The following is a 22,934-nucleotide window of genomic DNA, read 5'->3' on the forward strand; positions in this document are numbered from 1 at the left end:
TGGTGGACCCAAGACCACAATTGGCCAGTTTTGGCAAGAGGTGATCATGGGATACCAGATCGAAGGCTTTTTTGCAGTCAAGATATATGACATCAATCTCTTCTCCCTTGTCCAGGTGATGGAAGGAAATGAGATTGGTCAAGCAAGACCTACCCGCAATAAACCCATGCTGGCTATTCCTCAGGATGTTGGCATCGGCCAGTCCATTAAGGATGGCCTCTTTAATAAACTTTTCTAAGACCTTCCCTGAGATAGAGGTCAGGCTGATGGGCCTATAGTTAGCCAGATCCACTTTCCTCCCTTTCTTGAAGATAGGTACCACATTGGCCTTCTTCCAGTCTTCAGAGCACCAGGAGTTCTCAAAGATCCATGCCAGGGGCTGGGCTGTGATGCTCGCCCGCTCCTTGAGTACCCTGGGGTGTAGATTGTCAGGGCCGGCTGACTTGAAGGTATCCAGCCTCTCAAGGTGTTCCTTCATGAGGTCAGCATTGATGGAGGGCAGGGGATCTCCCTCACCTGGATTTCCCGGGTTGGACACAGCCTATATTATAAATGTGGATTCTGTATCAAAGGGGTTGTCTAAAGTTCACTGTATAAAAATTTGAATAGAAGAACCTGATGGACATGTCCGCGTGAGCTTGCACATGCAGTTTGTAGTGCTGTAGACCCATCTGCGGTACTGCAAACTGCATGCAGTATGCATGCAGATGTCTTCTGCATTGCTGATTTTCAGTGCAGCAGGTTTTTTTTGACACCAGGAGATCCTGGTGTCAAAAAAAAAATCTAACCTGCATCAGAAAAAAAACAGTCAGGATGGTGCATGTAGAAGCAATGTGCACTGCCTGAAACTAGAGCCTGGCCAGCCAGAGCCATGGTTTAGCTGCCTGTTGGCCAGGCTCTGTGCACCTGGATCACTGCAGCTGGAGCCCCAGAAGGTGCTGACCAAGCTTTCCCTACCCCACCCAGGGCAATTTGCCACGTACCAGAGTATGTGTGCAGGGGTGCTCCCCCAGGGACAACTAGCAGAGCCATGAATATGTGCTGCTGTTAGTCATCTCCAGGGAACACATGTTCCTGCTCATGGGAAGGTGCCCAGTTAGGACAGGAGATATGTTTATTAAGGCTGTACAATTATTTTTGCTTTATTTGGTTCTGTTTATGGATTTTGGGCCAAGACTACAGAGAAACTTTTGCGACTATATTAACATTAATTACAGGGGTGCATGCATTTTTTATTAACACTTTCACACTGGCCAGTACCCTAATATCTTTGCTGGTATAGTTTACTTTGCTCAAGGTTCTAGTATCAAGCAGTCTTTTGCCAGTAAACGGAGAAATCTACTGAAATGGAAAGGCTTGGAAACTAGGTTTTATACATTTCTAATGAGAAATCTCTAGATGTATGGTTGTGAAAAGCTGTCCCTGACAGAGAAGACTATACAAGTTAAAAACTTCATGTTACTTCTGTACCAAACCTTTCGGATTTCTAAAACCAAACTGATTCAATACTTGAAAGGAGGAAAAACTAATTGGTGTAAGAGGAGGTGCTGGTAGTTCAGCAGATGGCAATCTTTGGTTTAAGTCAGTGGTAGGAGTGTTGTACAGTTTTGAGACATTGCGTTACTTCTGTAATAGAGCAGATGCCTGGACTATGAAGGTTTTCTGGCACTTTTCATTAGATTGAGGTGCTCATCTCAGTATTGTCATAACATTTGTATCTGGATAATTATGTTATGCTCCATTAAGTTTCCTTTGTAGTCTCCTTTGGATGAAATAATCCACTCTTTTTTCCCCCTGAACTATATAGTAATGTTATATGTATATATGCTCTGAAATAGTTGCTGTATATTGCAGTAACGTTGTGAAAAGTGATCTTGTAACTTTGTATGCTTCTATATAATCTAAGCCATTTATTTGCAAAAGTCTCTGGATTCTTCCATGGGATGCAAGTACAAATATAATACATTGTACGAAAATTTTACTGAAAATGTTGTGTAAAAAATTAGTTGTTGTTAATATATATCTATTTTTGCCCCCTCAAGGTTCATAATAGCCCTCAGTGTGATGGCTCAGTATATTCTTGTCTGAGGTCAATCAGCTTATTTTTTTCAAACCAAGAAGAAATAGTCATTTTGGGACATGAAGTAAGAAAAGAAGGAATTAGGTAAGTAAATTGACAGTATTTTGAATATCTTACTAGAGAAATGAAGTATTATCATTAGAGAATTATGATTCTAAACACTACATTTATGGCATGTTTGTACTGTAGTGGTAGCTTTGGGTCACCTTCTATTAGATTAGCTTAGCTCAGGTGTGAGTTGCATTGCAAAACTACTCATGAGTGTTTCTAGTACCTTTGGGATATTGCATGGGTTTATTTGTTGCTTCTGAAGTATGCTGTGCTGTGTCATGATTTCCCCCACCCTCCCTGTGAGCTGTGGAGCTTGCCTACCTTCTGGGTGCATGGGGGAAATTATGGGAGAACTGTGGCATTCAGATTTTTTTTTAACTTCTTTCCTTACTGGGAGCGGGTAATCATTTTGAGTGAAAGTTGAACCTAGGTTTTAATGCAAACACAGCTGGGCCAGCTAGTCGGGTCTGAAAGCACCTGGAAATTCAGGTGGGGTGGGTTGCACATGGATGGTTGAGGGCTGACAGTAATATCTACATAAGTATTCTGTAAAACCATACTCTTAGAGGCTCTTAGATGGTAAAAGAAGAGGTTAGCATTAGCATGTATGTCAGAAAATACCTATGTCACATTGTAGAAAGCTAACAGGAGTGAAAGGTAATTTTGACTTATCTTTTTGAAGAGGAAAAAATAAAAAATCTGCTCTGAGTGCATGTAATGAATAGGTTTTATGAGTTAAAAGGTAAAATGTGTTAGAAGGGTCCCTCTCACCTTCTTCCGCCTAAGAATATTTAGGGTTTCTGAATTGGGTGGTTTTGTTTTTTCAGATTAACTTTGCCTCAGACAATTGGAAATGTCTTCTTTGAGAGATTGGCTGACTACATTCTGGTGAAAACTACCTTTGGTTTTTCTCTGGCTTGGGATGGAAGCTCTGGTATTTATATGAAGCTAACAGAAGAACATAAAGGGAAACCATGTGGTCTGTGTGGAAATTTTAATGGCAATAAATCTGATGACCTCGTAATACAAAATAGTAAGTGAAGAGCTCAGGAAAGCATCTTTTATTTTAAAGCCAACTGTCCTGGTCATGCTGTTTTGTAAATATGGGGACTTGTCCTAAAAAAAGTAATGCTTTTTCCACTTCAGTTCATTATCAGGTTGAGTAGAAAAGTTAGGATTTGTTATAACGAGTTCTTAGGAGTATAACTCCAGTTCAGCAAAACACTGAATTATATAGTTTTCTGTTCAACAAAGCATCTATACACAAGCTGAACTTAAAGGATGAAAATATATTTAAACGTTAAAAATAGCATTTTCATTAAAGTGATATGCTGAAAATCAAAACAGTTAATATATTTTAATATATTTTTTTTATATATATATATATATATATATATATATATTCACAAAACAGTGAATTCTTTCACTCAGCATATTAATCTGAATGAACAATTACCATTTAAATAATACGGGTTTTTTTGGTCAGTGAAATATGGGAAATTGAAAACCTTCTTTTAGAAAAGTGTTTTTTCCCCCACTGCTATATTTTACCTTGGACCAGATAGTACACTGCCATGGACCCTTTGTGGGTCAGTTTGTGCTGTTGATTTGCTACAGCGTCAGAATTTGAGACAGTTGGTTTCTCCTTGAATCTGAATAGTATTTTTCTGTAGGTTCACCTTATTTATGGTAGGTGGTGGTTGATATAAGTTTTACGCACAACCAACATGCCAAATATTCTGCTGCCTTTGTATGGAAAACACTCAGTCCTACCTAGAGTGAAGGGTGGAATGTTGGGAATGCAAGGAGAAAAAGTTTCTCTCAAAGAATTGAAAAGTAATAATCGGATTTAATCATAGTAATAAAATATACTGGAAGAGTCTAGTTTCTCATTGTTGCCTATTCTTAAATTTCAACAATTGTCTCAGTTTTGCCTTGATTTTGTTTTTTTCCCCTCTCCTTTTCTCTTGCCACATTTCTTTTGTGTCATAATTTAGATGTTGTGTATTTTGCCAGATAGAGTAAAAATGTGCACGCACACACATGCACACCTCCCTTCCCCTTTGCTTAACTGGCCAATGAAAATGGGTTGTATCCCCTTCACAGTGCATGCTGCATTGTACTGTTCAGGAACATTAAACCTGCATCTGTGAAGCATTTGGATACGATCAACCTCAAGGCTGCCTTCCACCCCTATGATTCTGTTATACTGATTGTCCTGTTCCAAACACTTGACATCTGGATACCAAAGTAAAGTACACTTCCAGGATTGTTGAAATAAGTGAATAAAAAAGAAGGAAGTCATGGATTCACTCCCTGTTAAAAAGAATATTTTCAATTTCTTTCAGCTTTCTATTTATTTAAGACAATTCCTAGACCTGGTTTGCTTGCTTGTTTAACTTTCAGCCTTATACAGTACCATTTTTTAATTTGTAGAACAGTAGAATTCCTGTCCTGCAGAAGTCAGAACAATGGATCAGACTGAACTTAAGCTGCAACTAATTTTATAGCACTAATTTTTATAGTGTCCTAATGATATTTCTTCAAATAGCAGCAAACTGTTCTGATACTTTTTCACAAGGATAGGATGTGATGCTTATAAGTTGCAGCTTTCCATTGTAATATTTCCAAATCTGAACCCTTTGACATACTTCCATAATTAAATCATTGGCATCTGTTCTTTGTGGTCAGCATACAGATTACTTTTACAGGCCCTAGCTACATTACATCTAGAATCCAATCTGGGGGTCTTTGCCAACATATCCGTGAACCAGTTTGGCTAGGCTGTTTGAAATCTGTACTATCTCTGAAACTGGCCTAGAGCTTTGGATAGGGTTGCATCTGTATTTATTTGTAGTTTTAGGTGATCCTTAGGTTTATATGGGTCCCAGTCTCTAAAACAAAGTATGATTCGTTTCTATAGCAGTGATTCTCAATTACAGTATTATGGCACTCTGGGGTGTCTTAAGATCCTTTCAGGAGTGCTGCAGAATGCCAGGAAATGCTAACACTGTTAAGTGCACAAACATGATTCACAAGGTATGTCCAGAGATTTCAAATAGGAATCCATAGTGTTAAAAACATGGTCCTGCTGTGGTTTTTCTTAGTTCTTTGCAGCAGAACAATTGCTCTATTATTTTTCTGTAGTCAAAAAATGAGTGAAAACTAAGAGCTAGCATTTTCCAAGGGGTGCCTTAAGTCTAATGAAGGGTGTTTCAAGTATAAAAATGTTGAGAATCAATGCTTAATAGTCTGTGTGTAATGTGTTTGTGAATTTGATCAGGATTGACCAGAGAGGTCAAGGCTTCTATGAGAAAATGTACAGTGCCCTTCCTCTCAAACTTCATTGAAACTGACATGTTTTGTGAACTGTTTTGAAACAGCATTCTTCAACAAAATTTAATTTAGTCAATAATGCTCTGACCAGCTGTGCATTTTGCCTTAAAAAATACAGCATATAAATCCTGTATCACCTGAGCTGGTAAAGGTTAGGCTGTACTCAAGCTTGCAGAAAGGGTATTTATATTATATTTAATATAATATCCTTTCTCCTAACCTGTTGAATATCACTTGCGTTAACTGCTGATGTATCCTACAAACGATACAGGAATATATCTCCTTTATCCTTGTCCATTTAACACTACAAGGAACATGTAGTCTGTATTTTACCTAGAGCAGTGGCTTTCAAACTTTTTTGGCCATGTATCCCTTTACCCACAGAATATTGCTGGTCATACCCTCTATACCCAACACGTCTGTTGACACCAGCGTCAGTGTTTGACAATGCCATTACTGGCTGAGTTAACCAAGCAGAAGTCCACCATCTTTATTAAATTTTAGGTACCTATGTACAAGGGGGAAGATCGAGGATTTCAGAAAGGGGTCACAGGAGCCGCGACCTATGCCGCAGGCATGGCTGTGCTTTGGCTGCCAGCCTTCTTTCATTGAACAATGACTTGAACATCCATTTTTCTTTTTTAATAATGTGGTCATTTATTCTATATAAGTTCTGGTACATCTGTCATAACCTGAACACTTTCCACTGGTAAGTTGTAATGTCATATGTGGTTCCATTGTATCTCATATTCTCATTCCAGAAGGAAACTTGTGATGTCTTGAGTTTTATTTTTGGAGAGGGGATGTCAGCACTCACCCACTTCTGTGAAATATGTTGAGATCCTTACATGAAATGTGTTAAAAGAAGTGCAAGGATTTTTTTTTTAAATAGCCATAAAAAGAAATCTGTCCTTACTTGGAGATTTGTTCTGAAACTACTACATATAACTTTTCCTTAAAAAAAAGAAAAGAAAAAATGCTTACTGTGGTAATTTTTTAAAAACTTAACACGTTACATTTCATGTTAATTTCATATTTTACACTAAATGAATTTGTAAATATCTCAAATTATTGATTGATTATATGTGTAATTTGGATCAAGTGTGCATAAAAAAATTATTGGAAGCCTATTTTAATGCTTTGCTCAAGCGGTAAATCAGTTTTGGTTTGAAAGGAAGACCTATCTGCTTGTAGAAAGTGATGCTGTTCAATGTTTTCTATGAAGTAGGTCACTATACAGAAGACATTGCTGAATTTGCAAATAGCTGGTCTGTGCAAACCCTGGAAGATGCAACTTGTGTACCTACTGCCTCAGATTTTTCTAGTCCATGCTCAGCTGACACAGAGTTTACTGAGGTAAGCTTGTCAGTGCAAATTTGTTGAGTGCACTGTAGCAATAAGTTTCTCTACCCTATACTAAGTGGCAATACCAATGTTTTGAAATGCCAAACCACTGCCAAAACCAAGGCTCTCGCATAGAACCTAAAAATGTCTGTATGAAATCTAAAAATGCCTAATAAACAATTGATTTAAAATTTGGTAAAATAGTTTAAAAGACTAATATTATAGCATCATTTTAAATTGATCAGTTTCTGTCAATTTATATTGGTACATAATAAATTAAATATATTAATGAATAAATTAAATGTATTCATCTTTGTTCTTCATAATTCTAAGAAACACTTCAGACTGCTAAAGGACTTTTAAACTCAGTAAGTCTGATTCTTATGTCATATAGTCTGAGGCCAGGATTCATTTTATTGATGCCAGTAGAGTTATAGTGCAAAAGAGGAAGTAAGGAAAGGAATAGTGTAAATGAGATCAGAAATGGGCTCAATATATGCAGCATGCAGAAAACGGCTGGATCTAAAGTTAAACACTCGCTCTAAACATATTGAACTTTGGGGAGAAGATTCAGATCAGGCTGGTCATTAGAGGGTTTCTGACAAACTAGGATGAATTAAGTTTTGTGCGGCTAATGAATTTGCCAACTGGCCTGTTTAAGAAATCTTCACTGGCACCTCGGCCTGTGATTCAGTTTTCAGTCCTGATCTCTTGCATCTCATTATGTCATGAGAACATTGTACAGCACAAGAAACAGGCTTAGCTCCAATGTGAATAGTTTTCATCATTAACAGTTGTCTTCTTTGACTAGTTTAGAAGTTCAGTTGTCAGGCTGGTATGATGGACATATTAATCATGATACAGTAGGAATAGAGTAGAGATAAGGAATAATACAAGAGAAAATTGGGGAATCCTTATATTCTGAAAGGAACCTTGTAGACTAATTTTTTTTATGTATTAGTTTTCTTTTGTGGGGGAGTGGAACTAAAAGGAATAATTCTTGTTTTTATTGCACAGGCCATGTTCTTCAAGTGCCAAGTACTCCTACAATTTCCTTTTCTCAGCTGTCATGAAAGCATAGATCCTTATTCTTATATTTCTAGCTGTATGAATGACCTTTGCAGGTAAGAAGGGTGGTATTAAATATTTTTGGGGGTATTATATAACAGCCAGTCATTCCTGTGTTCCCCAATTTCATGTCCCAGCATCTCTGTTTTCAATCCCAGTGGTCGCTCTAACCATACTAGGCAATGGGTCAAATTCAAACAGGTCCAATGATTATAGACATTAGAGGGAGCTAAACTTTCAAATACCAGGTGAAATAAGCCCTGTATTTCTCCTTGTTTCCCATACTGTGCATGCTAGAATTTCTTGGCCACTGTGCTCTGTTAATAATAATTTGTTTTACTTGGCACGCATTAGAGTACCAGCAGTGTTGATTCCTTTTCCAACAATATCAGTCAGTCATATTTATTATGATCTCCTAGGTATGCTGCAAATGAATAGCTGACCAAGCAAAGTGTTTACTTTTTAAATAGAAACTCTTTCATTGGAAATTAATCTTAGTGATGTAGGTAATAAGAATAGCAATAGCTGTTTCTGCCACTTTGTCAAAGTGAATTATCAATTTTTTGTTGAAATGAGGTGCAGAAGTGATCAGTACAGTGAGCTGAAGAACTACCCATCCAGTAGCTTCCATTGTATGTGCTATTTCATGAAGTTATTACCACTGACTAATATAATAGGCTGCTAATTTTTAGTTTTCTATTTTGCCCTAAAATGGATATGACAAGCAGTGGTGTAACTAGGGCCAGCAACCAACTTTGTGGGGAAAGTGAGGTCAGGGAGATGAAAAAAACATGACTGCTGGTAGCTGTGTGATTGTGCTGGTGACACAGCAGCAACCAGAAGTAGCCACTACTGCTGTGTCCCAGATGCCTGGTTGCATTGCTCTGCCACTGATGACAGGTTGCATGTTTATATCCTTTGGGACTAAAATGTTTGTATGGAAGCCCATGACATTTTCCATTGATCTCACTGGCAGCCAAAGTCAGGCTGGACCTGAATTTTATTTATAAGACAATTAAAAAAATTATTTTTGCATCTTCATAACTCTATTGCACCCAGAGAAAAATATAAAACAAACTTTCAGTATGACATTGAGTCAACTGAGGGAATATCAGGGAGGATTTATTTATTTATTTATTTATTTTTTACATACCTGTAGGTGTTGATGTGAATGGTGTCAGTATTTTAAACTTTTGTAGGAAGCTTCCATGTCTCAGGAGCTCATTAATTTAGGCTTATGTTCATAAGAGACCTCTCATCAGCAGCTTAGTTCCTTGTGGAGCCTAGTTGATATGCCGAGTCACTGTTTCAATAAGACTCATTTAATTGGATTATGTGAGGAGACCAAGGAGACTCTGATGGACATAACAAAAGTACAGTGGTGTTTGAGTTTCTAAGTGGTGTGTTGAAAGCAGAACCTGTACAATGTAACATATTCTTAGAAATATTAGTTTTTGAAGCTTGATTTAGTAGTGCTGAAAGACAAGTAAATACAGGCAAGATGTTCTAATTTTGTTTTTGTTTTTTATAAAGATGTCTTGTGACTAATTATTTTGGCAATACGTCCTCCATAGTGAATGACAGATTATGATGGGCTTAAGTTAATTTTAAAATGGTCGTGACTCTCCAGATTGTCTATATACAATTCCCATCCCATGAGTATATGAGCGCTATGCCATTGTTAATGATTATATATTTATAGTGGCTTTTTGACAGAGGGACACCCTCATTTTATAGCTGGGGTATAGGGAGTTATTTTGGCGAAGGTCAAACAGAAATTCCTTGACAGAGTCGGGAATAAGATCTATGTTGTCTTCTCCACTGCCTTCATTACAAGACTTCTGTTTTCCTCTGTTAATTAGCATTGATTTATTTTGTAATAAAATATTAACTATGTTTGTGGTTGTAACATAAAAATAAAAAAAATACCTTTTATCATATCAAAACATAAACATGCAAAAACATATGCAATGTCCCAGTTTCTTTCAGCTGATGCTTGTATCATTTTCACAATGTGTATTGCTAGCCCTGTATAGAGTTCTGCAATGTTATATAGGAGAGAAATAGTCGTAAATCCTGCATTTAGCGCTCAGTGGGCACGTCTACACATGAAATTAATGTGAATGAATAAACTCTTGAGTTTATTGTTCCTGGGCACTGCCTTCACCTTGCCCTGAGACCGCCAGAATGTTGATCCAGGTCAGAGCAGCCCCAGCTGGCAGTGTGCCCCAGGGGTCATCCTGCTAGTCTGGGGCTGCTCCGACCCAGTTCAACATGCTGTGGAGGGACTGGCTTGGGCATGAGGGTGCACCAGTGTGGGGCTAGCTGGCAGGCAGTCCTGCATTTGAGGCACCTTCATGCCCAAGCCAACCCTGTCAGCATGTACACATGCATTTGCTCTGCATTAAATAAAACTGGCACTGGTTAGTACTTGCATTTACAAGTACTAATCTGTGGCATAGTTAATTAGTTTCCTGCGGCCTAATAGGGCCGCACATGTAGATGTTGAGATTTTACTGAGGAGCTAATAAAGCAACTCTGCAGCAAATGTCTAGTGTGGATGTACCCAGTGCTTACAAAACTATTTTTCCATTTCAGAATGGATGATGATGAAACTTATTGCCGAGCAGTAACAGAGTATGCTAGAGCATGCTCACATGCAGGATACCCTGTACGAGACTGGAGGGATGATTTTCCTGCCTGTAGTAAGCTTAATTTATTATTTTTTTATTTATTTTTTTATTCTAGTAATGTACGTTTTAGTTCCACGTTGGCACCAAACGTTTACTGTAATTACGCAAGTCTTATAATTGTATAAGTTGACTTGGGTTATACCATATTTCATAAGTGATAATGAAGCATGGTTACTAGAGCAAGGGTGGCTAACCCATGTCATGCATGCCAGAAGTGACACAGGCAGCCTTTGTGAGTGGCATGTAGTAGATGGGGGAGGAAGCAAGGAACACAGATGACAGGTAAGGCAGGGAGCAGAAAGCAGAAGAGTGGATTGGGTATGGAAAGACGACCAGAATAGCTCTTAGGGAGGGAACATGGCTTAATGTGTGGCACACCTGTTAATGTATTTGGCCCCCACTGCTAGGGAATGATTTTAATTCCATCCTGCAAGAGGCTGTTTGAAGCTGGGGCAAGTGGGAGGAGGGCAATTGAACATAGGGGGCACCACATGGATATGACCAGCAATACAGGCCCATCCAGTGTGGTAGAGAGCAGCTCCCCCAGCTTCCTGCAGCTAAGTTTATGATTGGGCCGACTGAGGTGGTGGCGGCTCTCATTGAGCCCCCATGGTGATGGAGGGAGCAGGAGAGAGCCATGGGCGGTTCATCCAGGGGATGTCACATGCCCCCCCTCCCCCGATTTTGTTCATTCACAGTATGGGGCACAGGACTGCAACCTGACCAGACTGACACTGGGATGTCTTTATGGCTCAATCGGCAGGACCTGGCCTTGGAGAGAGGAGTGGAGTGGTGAGACTCGCTGCTGCTGCTGCTGCTGCTGCCACTGCCAGGAACCCCATGCCAGCTGCACCATCATGGAGTAATGCACCACCACTAGTGCAAGGAGTAGTGAATCAGGTGCCACACTGCCCTTACTTCTTCCTGCTGCCAGCCACTTGCTTGCAGGGCTTTGGCTCTACATCAGAGGGCAGGTAAGGGGCTGTACAGGTGGCCTGAGGGGAGCAGCAGCGGTAGCAGCTGGGCCATTGCAGCAGAGTAGAGTCGTGGCCCAGTGTGCAAGTATCTGATGGTGGGAGGAGGTGAGAGCAGTGCAGCACCTCCCCCTGCCCTCCCGCCCATCCTAGTTCTTTACTCCTGATGCTGCAGACAACATGGCTTTACTCCATGGTGGCATGGCTGGTGTGGGGGTCCTTGTGGTGGTGGCAGCAACAAGTCTTGCCACCCAGCTCTGCCCTCCTGCACTGGGTCCTGCCTGCTGGGCCATGGAGGCAGCCTGATACCAGTCCAGTCAGGCTGCAGTCCCATGCCCTGGTGTGGAGGCATGTGCCCCCCCAGTCCTTCCAATGCACCATTAATGGTATTATCTATGGTCAGGCTCCTCCCTGCCCCATGGCCCCCCTTCCCTCCGCCCCCACCCCCTTCCCCGTGCACCCACCCTCTTTCCCACACACTGACGAGTTGGGGCCTGGGGGCAGTGGGTTGGGAGTGAAGGGCACTAACAGGGCTGGGGGGGAGGGATGCGGGTCATGAATGAGAGGCACCAGCGGGGATGGGGGCCCTCAGGTCAGGAGTTAGGGGCACCAGCAGGGACTGGGGGTTGGGAGTGAGTGGCACTGGTATTTCATGGCTGCACCACAAAGCAGTAGAGGTACCACCTCAGTTGGACCTGCCTCCTGGTGAACAAAGGGGGCAGCAAGAGCTCTGATTTTCCATGATAGAAAAAACAACAAAACCAAAAACAAATTTCAAAATATGTTGGAATTTTGAATTTATTTCATTATAATGATTGAGGCTCTGGTAGGCTTCCAAAATGCTTCAATATTGTTAATATATCAATAAAACATTGTGTTCAACTGATTATCTGTCTATTTCAGTGTTTCATTTTATTTGTGGAAAAACAGATTTGGGGGTTTTTAATCAGAATTTTAGATTTTTAAACAGAGAAAGGATCCTGTTGATAATGCAATTCTGTGGGTAGATGTAGGAGTTCACTTATATTAATCCTATGGGCTGTGGTTACTGTTTTAATGCTTTAAAAAAGTCTTTAAATAGGTCTTTAAAGTTATGTGCTTAAATACCTAAGTAGCTGTACTATAAACATTTATGCAACATTTTTAGTGAGATATTACAGTTGGAAAACAACTTAATTATTGAAGAGGTGGACCCTCTTCAATATTTAAAAGGAAAATTGATGCACTAATATCCAGTGTTATTTGTACATGATGTAGCTGAAAAGTGTGAAGACAGTTTTGTGCATCGGGATTGCATTAGTTGTTGCCCACCAACCTGCACATTTGAAAAGGATTGTCTTGGTAGCAACCTCCATTGCTTAGATGGCTGTTATTGTCCAGATGGTAAGCATCTAAAACTTCACATGATGTATTGACATTAAACTAATGTCCAACAAGACAACAATAGGATCTAAATAGATGGTCTATTGTAAGACTAAACATTTGGAAGAATGCATATTGCTGTTTCTATGTTAGTTCTTATTATATAATCCCCCTCCCCCCTGTTTGATATATTGTTTTCTAAAATTATCCAAAATGCAGTATGTAACTGAACTGGTCACTATCATTTAAAACTCCAGTGATCTCTAGTGCATTATATAAGTGCGAATAGCACAAAGACATAGGTATATATAATTTTTTCAGAATTGTATCTAATTTTTTAAGTAGGGCACATATTCTACTTTTTTCAGGAAGATTATCTTTCCAAGTTTTCAGTATTTTTCTTTTTTGCCAAAAATAGGGCTCATTATGGAAAACGGAACTTGTATCTCTGTATCAAATTGTCCTTGTATTTATCACGGGGTGGCCTTCCCTGTAGGCTCAAAAATCCAACAAGAATGCAGTAACTGGTATGTAAACCCACCTTCTATTGTGTGTGTGTGTGTGTGTGTGTGTGTGTGTGTGTGTGTGTCTCAATCTGTGTCTACCTATGTATATTTAACATATGCCTCCTAAGATGGTATGAAGTTATATTACATTTCTTAAGTGATCAAATATACATATTTTAAAAGTAATCAAATATGTATTTCTTAAAAATAGACTGTAATACAAGTTATATTTTTATGCATACACAGCATATGAATATGCACATAAAGCCTGAGGTCTGTATCTGGCTCAGACCCTAGGACACTGTCTTTAAAAAGTATAACACTAGAAAGTTACATTTTCTTAAAATCTGAAAAAATGAATGCTTTCTATATTTTATGTTGCTGTCTCCTTTTTTGTGTGTGTTTTCAGTATTTGTATTGGTGGTATTTGGAACTGCACTGAACATGACTGCCCAGGTAACTCTGTTTTTAATGATTCCTATCACCAGTTGCCCAGGTAACTCTGTTTTTAATGATTCCTATCACCAGTATATGGAATGAGTTGGAAAAAGATGAGTTTGTTAAAAGATGACCAAGCTAATATGCCCTCAAGGTTTCTTTTTCTCCAGTTGACATGTTCAGTTAAGAAGTTGTTTATCTCCATCCTTCATCTTTTATGGTCACAACAAACCTGTAAAATATCTACTCTTTCTCTGATTACTATTTGTATCTTGCAGTATTTCTGATATACTGGATCTTTTCTCCTCTTTCTGGCTTTCCTTCTATTTTGCCTGATAATACCTGGAATTAAGAGTTTAGCTATTGGTCTCACAATGTGTCCAAAGTATTTCAAATAAATTGCTTTTTCTAAATTCTTCATTTATCTCTCTTCACTTTTTAGTGTTGGTGATCTAGCTAAAATTCAGCCTTCTTCTATAATATCAAAATTGTAAATGCTTTAATTCGTCCCTCATGTCTTTAAGTGCCCAGGCTTCACAACCATGTGTATTCACTTCCCTGTATTGAAAGTGAAATTGTAACAAACAGTAATAAGAACGCTTCATTCAGTGCAGGTCTGTCCAACATGGGCAACTGGTGCATGTGTCCCCCCTCCCCCCGCAGCAACCAGTCAGTGCCCCCCCTCCCCCCCGCAGCAACCTGGGGCAGGGGGCAGGAAATGGCAATTGGAAGAGGGAGGTGAAGTCTAGAAACTCTGGTTGCTGTTGTAGCCAGAGCAGTTGGGGGAGCTACAGCTGGGCAGGAGCTTGGGGGCTGCATTTTAACCCCTTGCAATCAAGATACAGCCCATGGGCCACTAGTTCTTGATCTATACTCTTCATGAAGTATTTTCTCAGTTTAGTATATTTCTTACAGAATTCCATTTTGATTAATGTAACAATCCTTATCTCTAAGGCCTCTGGCTTTTGTAGTAAATTTTTCAAAAGAGTTGGTGTCACTTAGTGACCAAGACTTCCCCTGAAAGCAGTGTTTCCTAGAAAGGATAACAGTGTCAAACTGTTGGGGCAGACTCATGAAAATGAAGACAGAATTTTTCTGTTAGATGGCTCCATATAACTTATGGATCTCCCTTGGATGCATGCTAGCCTCCTTCAGAATCAGGGCTGGCCCACAATTTTTGGGACCCCCTGCAAGAAATAGTTTTGGGGCCCCCTGGTGTGATGAAGCCAGCAGTTTGGAGGGTGGGTGGGTGTGGTGAACAGCAGAAGAAGCTGGTGGGGGGAGAAGAAGGGCAAGCAGGGAGACGTGAAGCCAACAGTGGTGGTGTCAGCAGTGGGGGGTGGCAAGCAGCTGGACGCAGGGGGCCCTTTGGCTGTGGCCACAGGTTTTGCAGGATAGGACAAGCCGGCCCTGTTCAGAATGCCATACAAAAGCCTTGCTACCCCAAGCTTACCTTGTCACCCTAGCAGGAAGATTGAAGGAAAACTATATACTGTGGCAAAGTGGGGCTCTCTGACTAGCCACAGTGCTAGATTCCCCACTTGCCTTTGGGCACACCACCCACCTGACTCATCCGCCGTGCCTTGTTAATTAATTAGGATATTAAATTAAGGTGGAAGTCTGCCCATTCTTGACCTGATGCCAAGGGGTGCTATCTGCGGCTCCATTCCACTCCTACACTGCAGCCCAAGCCTCACAGATGGCATCCAGATGACACACTGCTCCCAGCTTACAGCCAGACCAAGCTTAGGCCTCGCCGTCAGTCCTCAGTCACACACACATTCATACTGCCCTCCTCTCACACTCTACCCTCTCTCACAGGGTTTCTTTCACACATCGATAACTCATACTGCCTTGCTTCCTCTTGGAGAGAGCCCCTTAGGCCATAGGCTCTACCTAGTTCATACCTTGGGTGGCAGACGTACCATCTTTTGGGCCTCTCCTGCGACCCTCACTGGGGTAGTGGTCAGCCAGTTACCCAACCAGGTCTAAGCTTGCTCTGGCCCCTTCTGGGGACAATTCTATACATATAAACATACTGGGCTCTCAGCTGTCTTGTTCCCCCCCTTCACTGGGGCTGTCTCCTCACTCCCTCGCTCACTGGGTCCATGGGGCTTCCCTCCCCAGGTGGGCTCAGGTGGCTGTAGCAGTGCCTGGCCCCAACTACCTTTCCTCAGGGTCTTCCACCCCATAGGGCTCAGGTGGCCACAGCTCCAATGGTATGTGATCCACCTGAAGGTGAGGGCTAAGGTTAAGGTACCACCCCGCCTTTCACCGGGGTGGTAACTGGCCTGGCATTTCCTGGGGGCTTCCACACCACTGAGAGCCTCACCAGGCCACTCACTCCCAGCAGAGTGCAGTTTTAGGTCATGCCCAGGACAAGGAACCTCCAAGATGTTGCATGGAGTCTTACAGCCAGGCAGTGTTACTGCCTGACCTGCCAGCAGCGAACTGCTCTCTTTATATAGGTGACCAGAGATCTAAAATGGCTGCTGCAATCAAGCACCTGCTGGCTGCTTGGCTTTGCTCTTAAAGTGGCAGGTACCAACAATGCCCTGCCACACACCTCCCCCCTTAAAATAGATCCTGGGGGAGATTTTCTCTGCTGCTCTTCCAAAGCAGGCTCCCCTCAGAGCCTGTGAAAGCCCTCAGGTGGCAAGCACCCCCAAAGGTGCTCTGCCACACACTTCCCCACTTAGAATGACATTCGGGGGCTTCACTTGGCTGCCTTCTCTGCTGGCTTTGTCCCAGCCTGCTGCAGCCCCTTCCACATGGCGAGCACCCCAAAGGTGCTCCACCACATATATAAAAGTGAGGAAGAAGTGCATGCTTTTTGCATTTGGGCAGGCAGAAAAATGAGGAGGGAGGAAAAATTACATGAACTTCAGGAGTAATAGGGAAAAATCTAGTCTTGTTGTTGGACTCTTACAGAATTTTTTTTTGTGGGAGGTGCTCAGATAGTAGTGATGGTGTCTAATTAAAAATTACTCACATAGTGTCAACAGCAGTACAGCTGATGAGGTGGAAATGTAATGGGAATGCAAAAATTGTGCTATGCAGACATGATAGCTAGATGGATTTAAACTAGATTAGCTATTCTGTTTGGGAATGCATGGTAGGAAAATCCGTATGTGTCTATTTTCTGTGTCTAATGGAACCCTGACATGTTTCTCTGCAAATTAATTTTCCTATTTATTGATTTTTCTCTCCCAAGCTGAGTGCTCCATTGTAGGTAACTCCCATTTCACAACATTTGATGGTCGTTATTTTACTTTTCTTGGGATTTGCCAGTATGTTCTGGTAAAAGGCACTGGGAAAGACAAATTCATAGTCATTTTACGAAATGCTCCATGTGGACAGGTGAGGTTATACTTTTAAACATTTGCAATGCTAAATGGGTACGTAAATGTTTTAGATAGTCTCATGTAGACAGCCATTGAAAATTTACCTGGGCATGAAACAGCTTTGAACAAAATTGAAACACCTTTGCTGCTTCTTATTAATGAGTGGCTAAATACATGTTATTCATAGCCTATATTTTATATGAATATATGAGCACTGTCCTTTGTAAAATCAGTTGCAGCCTTTATTTATAATCATCCATTCATGATTACACAGTTATCTACATATTTGGTTACATCTTGAGCAGGTGTTTTAGATAAATACTTTGGCTGACAGGTTGGAACAGGTTTCCTGTACCGTCATCTAGATAAGGCATTTCATAGCAGCTTACAATATTTAGTTGCTGTTTTATGGGCTATCTCTGTTCTTGGAATGCTAATTTTAAGAAATGTGTTAACTGAAATGCATATTATTTTCAGGTTGAAGGGTACCATGTATTTAAATCACAAATTATTTAAAAAACTTAGAATGTTGCTAGTCTAACTTAGTACTTTTTTTCCTTTTAAGGCACTTTATTATACATTAATTTATCATTGTTTTGGGGAATTATACTTCTTACGATAGTCAGAAATCACAGGTGTATTCCAAGGGGAAGGGAAGAGTCTTGTATTTATGAAATCTAGGGTGGGTAGTTTTAGAGATGTCATTCTGGTATTGAAACATGCACCTGGATCCATATGAGTTGACCCTTGCTTCCATTAGGAACTACAGTGCAGTCAGAGGCTTTAGGAATGGGCACAGGAATCTTCCATTTAGACCCATATTTAAAATCGGAGCTTTAGTTTGCTTGCTACTTCATTTCCATTAATAAAAATAATTGGTTCTGCACATCTTGTGCAGTGCCTTATCTGGCATAAATATACTGTATTTGCACTCACTGTTATGTGCACTTTTCCATGGTTTTCCAGGTTAACATTTTTGGGCACTGGTCCACAAAAGTCTCATCTAATGATGATACTCATGGCTGTTTTATATAAAAGTTTTGTTCTGTACGAACAAGCTGAAACTTACTTATCTTCTGAAAAAAAATCTTTGTATTTTTTTTTTAATTCATTTTTGCTCAGAAACTTGACCACGCATGCATCCAGTCTATCATGTTAATTCTTGAAGATGATATGAATAAACAAGTTACTGTTACCAGGAACGGTGATGTCCAAATTGGCCCTAACCAGGGTCTTAACATTAATGGTAAGAAATATATGAATAGGAGTGCCACTAAAGTTCACATTTTTCTTTGTTTTTTCTAATGCTTTTTATTACACTTTTTCCATGTAAATAATTCTTAAGAAAACCATGAAAGATGCCATCGCTGTTAAAAACTGACTTTAAGATTTTAAATTGCCTATGGAATACTGTACATACTCAGATACAGGGTGCACAGCTTTGCAATAGTGTAAGTCACTCCACTTCAGGGGGAAGTTTCCTCTCAAAGTGAAAAATAACTGTACGTTGGTATACCCAGTGTGTGTCTGCTTCCCTAGCCAATTCATTCTTGGGTAGTCTCCCTCCTGATCTTGCCATTACTGTCAGTGAATAAGTCTCATCCACTCACTCACTTGGGTTCACCAGATATTGGCAGTTGGGTGGACGAGAGAGCTTACAGTGTCCCTCAGTGTATGCCCCCAAATTGTTCTCAGGTTAGGGGAAAAGTGCTGAGGAGAGTGCTCCCATCTACTGTACCTAGTTGCTGATGTGCCTCAGAAGAAGTGAGTGAATGGGGCTTATTTTTTTTTTTTTTGGTAGCAGTAGTGCAATGATTCAATGTCCAATATTTAATGAAAGCAGCTGTCTTGAGAGGTCTGCTACAGAATAAAGTTAAAGGTAAGTTACCCTCAAGGACACTTACAGAGATTTAACCTGCCCTGAATTTATTTTCTGTAGGATCATCCTGGGTGCAGACAGCAGTGACAATGTGCACCTGATTGGGCCTGCTAAAGCAATCTACAGCCATGAACAAACAGAAATGCACAACTGCAGACTGATTTAAAAGGGCCTGATCCTTTGAAAATTTGAACATGCTCCAAAACAGTACATTTTGTAACTTGGGTCTGTGGAGCTCTCAGCCTGTTGCTTTTTTTCAGAATAGGAGGGAGGAAAGGGAGTGCAAGGAGTTTGTTCTAGGGTTTTTTTCAGCCAGCACTGGAGGATACAGCAGGTGTATTGGAGGCCCTCCACCGGGTGGAGGGATCCTATCCATCCACTCCACCCTCCAGCATGGCTGGGGAACCCCAAGAATAAGTTCCCTTTGCTCCCTTTTCCCCCTCTCCTATTCTGAAAACAGTGTCAGGCTGGTAGGGGGACAGTGGCATTGCTTTGGAGGCCAGGCTGTAGGCTGGCAGCAAGCAGCTGGAATCATCAGCTCCCAGACATAACAACAAACTTCTGTTGGGTCTGGGGGACTGTTGCAACTCATAGCGCTTCCTGCAAACTGCTATGAGTTGCAATGGGGAGCTGCTCTTCTGTCTTTCCCCACCTAATATTGATGGAGTGGGTCCAGCATTATTTTAGTTTGTGTGAAGTTATTGCAAGCAAAGATTGAAGAGATAAAATGTGGCTTAATGTCATCCGCATGAGACAAGCACCTAATCCTGAGTTCTGTTCTGGACTGTGACTGAGGAGAAGTTGGGATGTTAGTATTTCTGAAGTTAAGGTTGAAGATAGCATTTGATTATCTAATTCTGAGCACACTTGTTAACCTGAAGGTAAGCTCAGGTAGCAGTAAGTTAATAGGCTCAAACTGATTGTAGGATGTTCTGATTATCAAAATAAATTTTGAGGGAAGCCTTGTAAATATTAAGGTGACACATTAAAGCTCTGACTACTGGAAAATGTGAATATATAGTTAAGCAAAATTTAAATGACCTTGGTTCTGCCTTTTGGTGTTCTCAGTAGTTTGTAGAACCTCTTTGCCTATGATAAAAAGGGTGTGCGAAACGGGCTGTATTCAATTCGGATTCAGCCCCTATCTGGGACAGTGATTTGATTCGTTGATTTGGATCACTGTCCCTGATTTGATTAGGCCGAATCTGAAGATTCTATGATGCTTTGGAGAATTGGTGATTTGGCCATAGACACAGCTTTAAAAGAATTTTTCTACATACCTCAAGGTGCTAGGCACGACTTACGATCACTGAGATGCTGGGGTGGATGGAGCATCCCACAGGAGCCCACCATGTGCTTGGTGGTAAACCCAGAAATGGACCAGAAGTATTTCCAGTCTACTTCCAGGTCCACCACTGAGCATGCGGGAGGCCCCCCTGCACCCTTCCCAGCTTGGCGATCAGCTCTGGGGGGACCCCGGGTTCCCTTCCAGACCCAGGAGGCACCAGTCGCTGAGGTGCGGGGGGCCACCCAGTGCGCTCCCTGGCGGACCCAGAAATGGACCCGAAGTGCTTCTGGTCCACTTCTGGGTCTGCTATCAAGCACGCTAGGGACCCCCTCACACTCCTGTGGGATGCTTCATGCACCCCACCATTAAAGCATTCATAAGCTGCCTGGTACCTTGAGGTATGTAGAAAAAACATTTAAAGCTGTGTCTATGTCTGAATTATTGAATCTTTCCCAATCTCTATGAATCAATTTGGAGGATTCTGATTCAATTCAGAGTGATTTAAAGAGTCTGATGATTCAATTCAGAGATTTGGCCACTGAATTGGACCAAATCTCTGCCAAATTGGATCAGCAACCGAAGCTTTGCACAGCCCTAATAAATATCTTGGCATGGGTTGACATACTTTAAAACTGTAAAGGTCTGAACAGTTTGGTAGATATTAAGTCAGTTGAGCATTCTAAAGTCTCATAAACTTAAACCTTTTGTCTGTAGCTTAAAACAGTTTAAATCTCTTTCACTGCAGTTAATGCATCAGAATGTATATAGATTTTCTCTAAGGGTGACTAGGTCTAAAGTGTCTGCAACTGCAGGGAGTCTAACCACCATGAGTAGCAAATAGAATGACTGTAAAATTTCATTTCTCTAGTGCAGGAATGTCAAACTCACCTACCCCTTGTGCCTGCATCTGGACCAAAAGGCTCCTCATGTGGTACATCTGCCAGGGTGAGCAGCATCAGGGAACCATGGGGATTAAAATAGGCATTGTTCAGCTGCCCAATGCTGAAAGATGTTTCCAGTTGGGTTATGTATGCATATTTCAGTGGTGGGCCTGTCCCCAGAATTCCTGGCTCCTGCAGGCCATTGGCATCCCTGCACTAGTGTACCCAGGAGAAAGCTGAACTGAATGACTACTGTGCCTCGGTCTTTCACTGTACCAAGGGGAAAACTACACCAGGTAGAGTACGGTTGGAATAATCACCTTCCTACTTTTGCCATAGAATTGGTTATATGACAAATTAAAAAAAATTAGACATATACAAGTCAGTGGGACCAGATAATCTTCATCCGAGAGTGCTGAAAGAGCTGGCTGAAGTCATTGCAGAAGCCCTGGTGAAACTCTTCCACAACTCGTGACACTCTGGAGAAGTCCCTGAGGACTGGAAGAGGTCCAATGTTGTGCCCATCCACAAGAAGGGCAGGAGGGAGGACCGGGGTAAATATAAGCCAATCAGCCTAACTTCCATCCTAGGGGAAATCCTAGAAAAGTTCATCAAGGAGTCTATCTGTGATAAGCTTGCAGAAGGTAAGGTTTTGAATGACAGCCAGCATGGCTTCATTGCGGGCAGATCTTGCCTTACCAACCTCATCTCCTTCCATGACCAGGTAATTTGTCACCTGGACACTGAGAGAGCAGGTTGACATTGTATACCTTGACTTCCAAAAGGCCTTTGATTAGTATCCCACAATGTTCTCATGACAAAATTGGAGGATTGTGGGCTTAACTCCAAGACAGGTGGGTGAGAAGGTGGCTGCAGGATAGGACCCAGAGAGTTGTAGTGAACGGATCTGTCATCCTGGCGAGAAGTGGGCAGCCGTGTCCCGTTGGGATCGGTGCTTGGCCCAGTACTTTTCAACATCTTTATTAATGATTTAGATGTGGGGGTGAAGAGCTCACTGGCCAAGTCTATGGATGACACCAAGTTGTGGGGGAGCGTGGTCACGCTTAAAGAAACGCTACAGATACAGACAGACCTAGACAGGCTAGCAATTTGGGTGGATCAGAATCTGATGAAGTTCACTGTCAAGAAATGTAAAGTGCTCCCCCTTGGGATGAGTCATCCCCAACACACCTACATGCTTGGTAGCACCAAACTGACTAGCACCATGAATGACAGGGACCTGGGGGTAATAATAGACCGTGGTATGAATATAAGCCAGCAGTGCAATGCTGTAGCTAGTAGGACAAATATACTCTGGCATGTATCAATCGATGCATCTCCAGCAAAACCAAGGAGGCAATTCTTCCACTTTACTCAGCACTGGTGAGACCACAGCTGGAGTACTGGATCCAGTTCTGGGCACCACACTTTAACAAGGACATGAACAAGCTTGCGAGAGTCCAAGGAAGGGCCACTCGTATGATCAGAGTCTTAAAAGGCAAGCCATACAAGGAAAGGGTGAGGGATCTGGGACTCTTCAGCCTGAGGAAAAGAAGGCTGAGAGGGGACCTGGTGGCAGTTTACCACTGTACTAGGGGAGTACATCAAGGGCTCAGTGAGCAACTGTTCGCTAGCACGCTGAAGAGGAAAACCAGGAGTAATGGCCACAATCTCCTGGAAGAGTAATTCA

At 41.5% G+C, this 22,934-nt stretch overlaps 1 protein-coding gene across 1 annotated transcript in view; it reads left to right on the forward strand.

Moving 5' to 3' along the window:
- The window catches only part of OTOGL (otogelin like), a 168,644-nt gene that overhangs the window by 16,559 nt on the left and 129,151 nt on the right, over positions 1–22,934 (forward strand). Inside the window, exons 6-15 of the mRNA XM_090041582.1 lie at positions 2,043–2,164; positions 2,959–3,164; positions 6,693–6,823; positions 7,829–7,935; positions 10,478–10,584; positions 12,804–12,929; positions 13,327–13,435; positions 13,824–13,870; positions 17,067–17,212; positions 18,319–18,442. Of these exons, the coding sequence (XP_089897708.1) occupies positions 2,043–2,164; positions 2,959–3,164; positions 6,693–6,823; positions 7,829–7,935; positions 10,478–10,584; positions 12,804–12,929; positions 13,327–13,435; positions 13,824–13,870; positions 17,067–17,212; positions 18,319–18,442 (1,225 nt within the window). The remainder of the gene's footprint in view (positions 1–2,042; positions 2,165–2,958; positions 3,165–6,692; positions 6,824–7,828; positions 7,936–10,477; positions 10,585–12,803; positions 12,930–13,326; positions 13,436–13,823; positions 13,871–17,066; positions 17,213–18,318; positions 18,443–22,934) is intronic.

The sequence above is a fragment of the Crocodylus siamensis genome, chromosome 4 (assembly GCF_052110815.1).
Source record: "Crocodylus siamensis isolate JL-2025a chromosome 4, ASM5211081v1, whole genome shotgun sequence".
NCBI lineage: Eukaryota > Metazoa > Chordata > Crocodylia > Crocodylidae > Crocodylus > Crocodylus siamensis.